The 372-nt window shown below is 41.7% G+C and overlaps 1 protein-coding gene across 2 annotated transcripts in view; it reads left to right on the top strand.

Annotated features, from left to right (window-relative positions):
- Window positions 1-16: 16 nt before the first annotated feature.
- Window positions 17-372, top strand: part of LOC119588647 — a gene marked incomplete at its 5' end in the record, with an annotated part of 7196 nt that continues 6840 nt past the window's right edge. For both annotated transcript variants that reach the window (XR_005230126.1, XM_037937284.1), the window contains 1 exon segment: window positions 17-245. Coding sequence is in view for 1 of the 2 variants with exons in the window: in XM_037937284.1 (XP_037793212.1) it covers window positions 17-245 (229 nt within the window).

Here is a 372-nt window from a genome sequence, read left to right as displayed (position 1 = left end):
ACATTTTTCCTTTACCAGATCCCATCTTCCCCCTGGAATGCTGAAAGAGTACAAGAGTCGTTACCCATGGTTCACTGAGGAACATTACATAAAGCCTCGAACTCGTCTTGCAAATCATCAGCGACGCTTGAGGCACAAATCCCTCATTCCCAAAGTGGTTCGACTTGCTGATCCATTTGAAGCTCCGAAACCAATAACTTTTGTGCCTGCCTTGGATAGATCACCCAAACGCATCATAAGAAGTCGTAAATGTCATTGTGGGTTAAGTAGTAACAAAAAAATATGTTGCCATGAGAGAGTCTTAAAATTCTTCAGGAAGCGAGAGATATCTTATCTGAGTAGTAGTGATGATGAAGTGTTTCCTCATATCTC

This window comes from Penaeus monodon, chromosome 24 (assembly GCF_015228065.2).
Source record: "Penaeus monodon isolate SGIC_2016 chromosome 24, NSTDA_Pmon_1, whole genome shotgun sequence".
Classification (NCBI taxonomy): domain Eukaryota; kingdom Metazoa; phylum Arthropoda; class Malacostraca; order Decapoda; family Penaeidae; genus Penaeus; species Penaeus monodon.
Note: the sequence above shows the minus strand (reverse complement) of the source record. Positions and strands in the feature narration are given on the sequence as shown.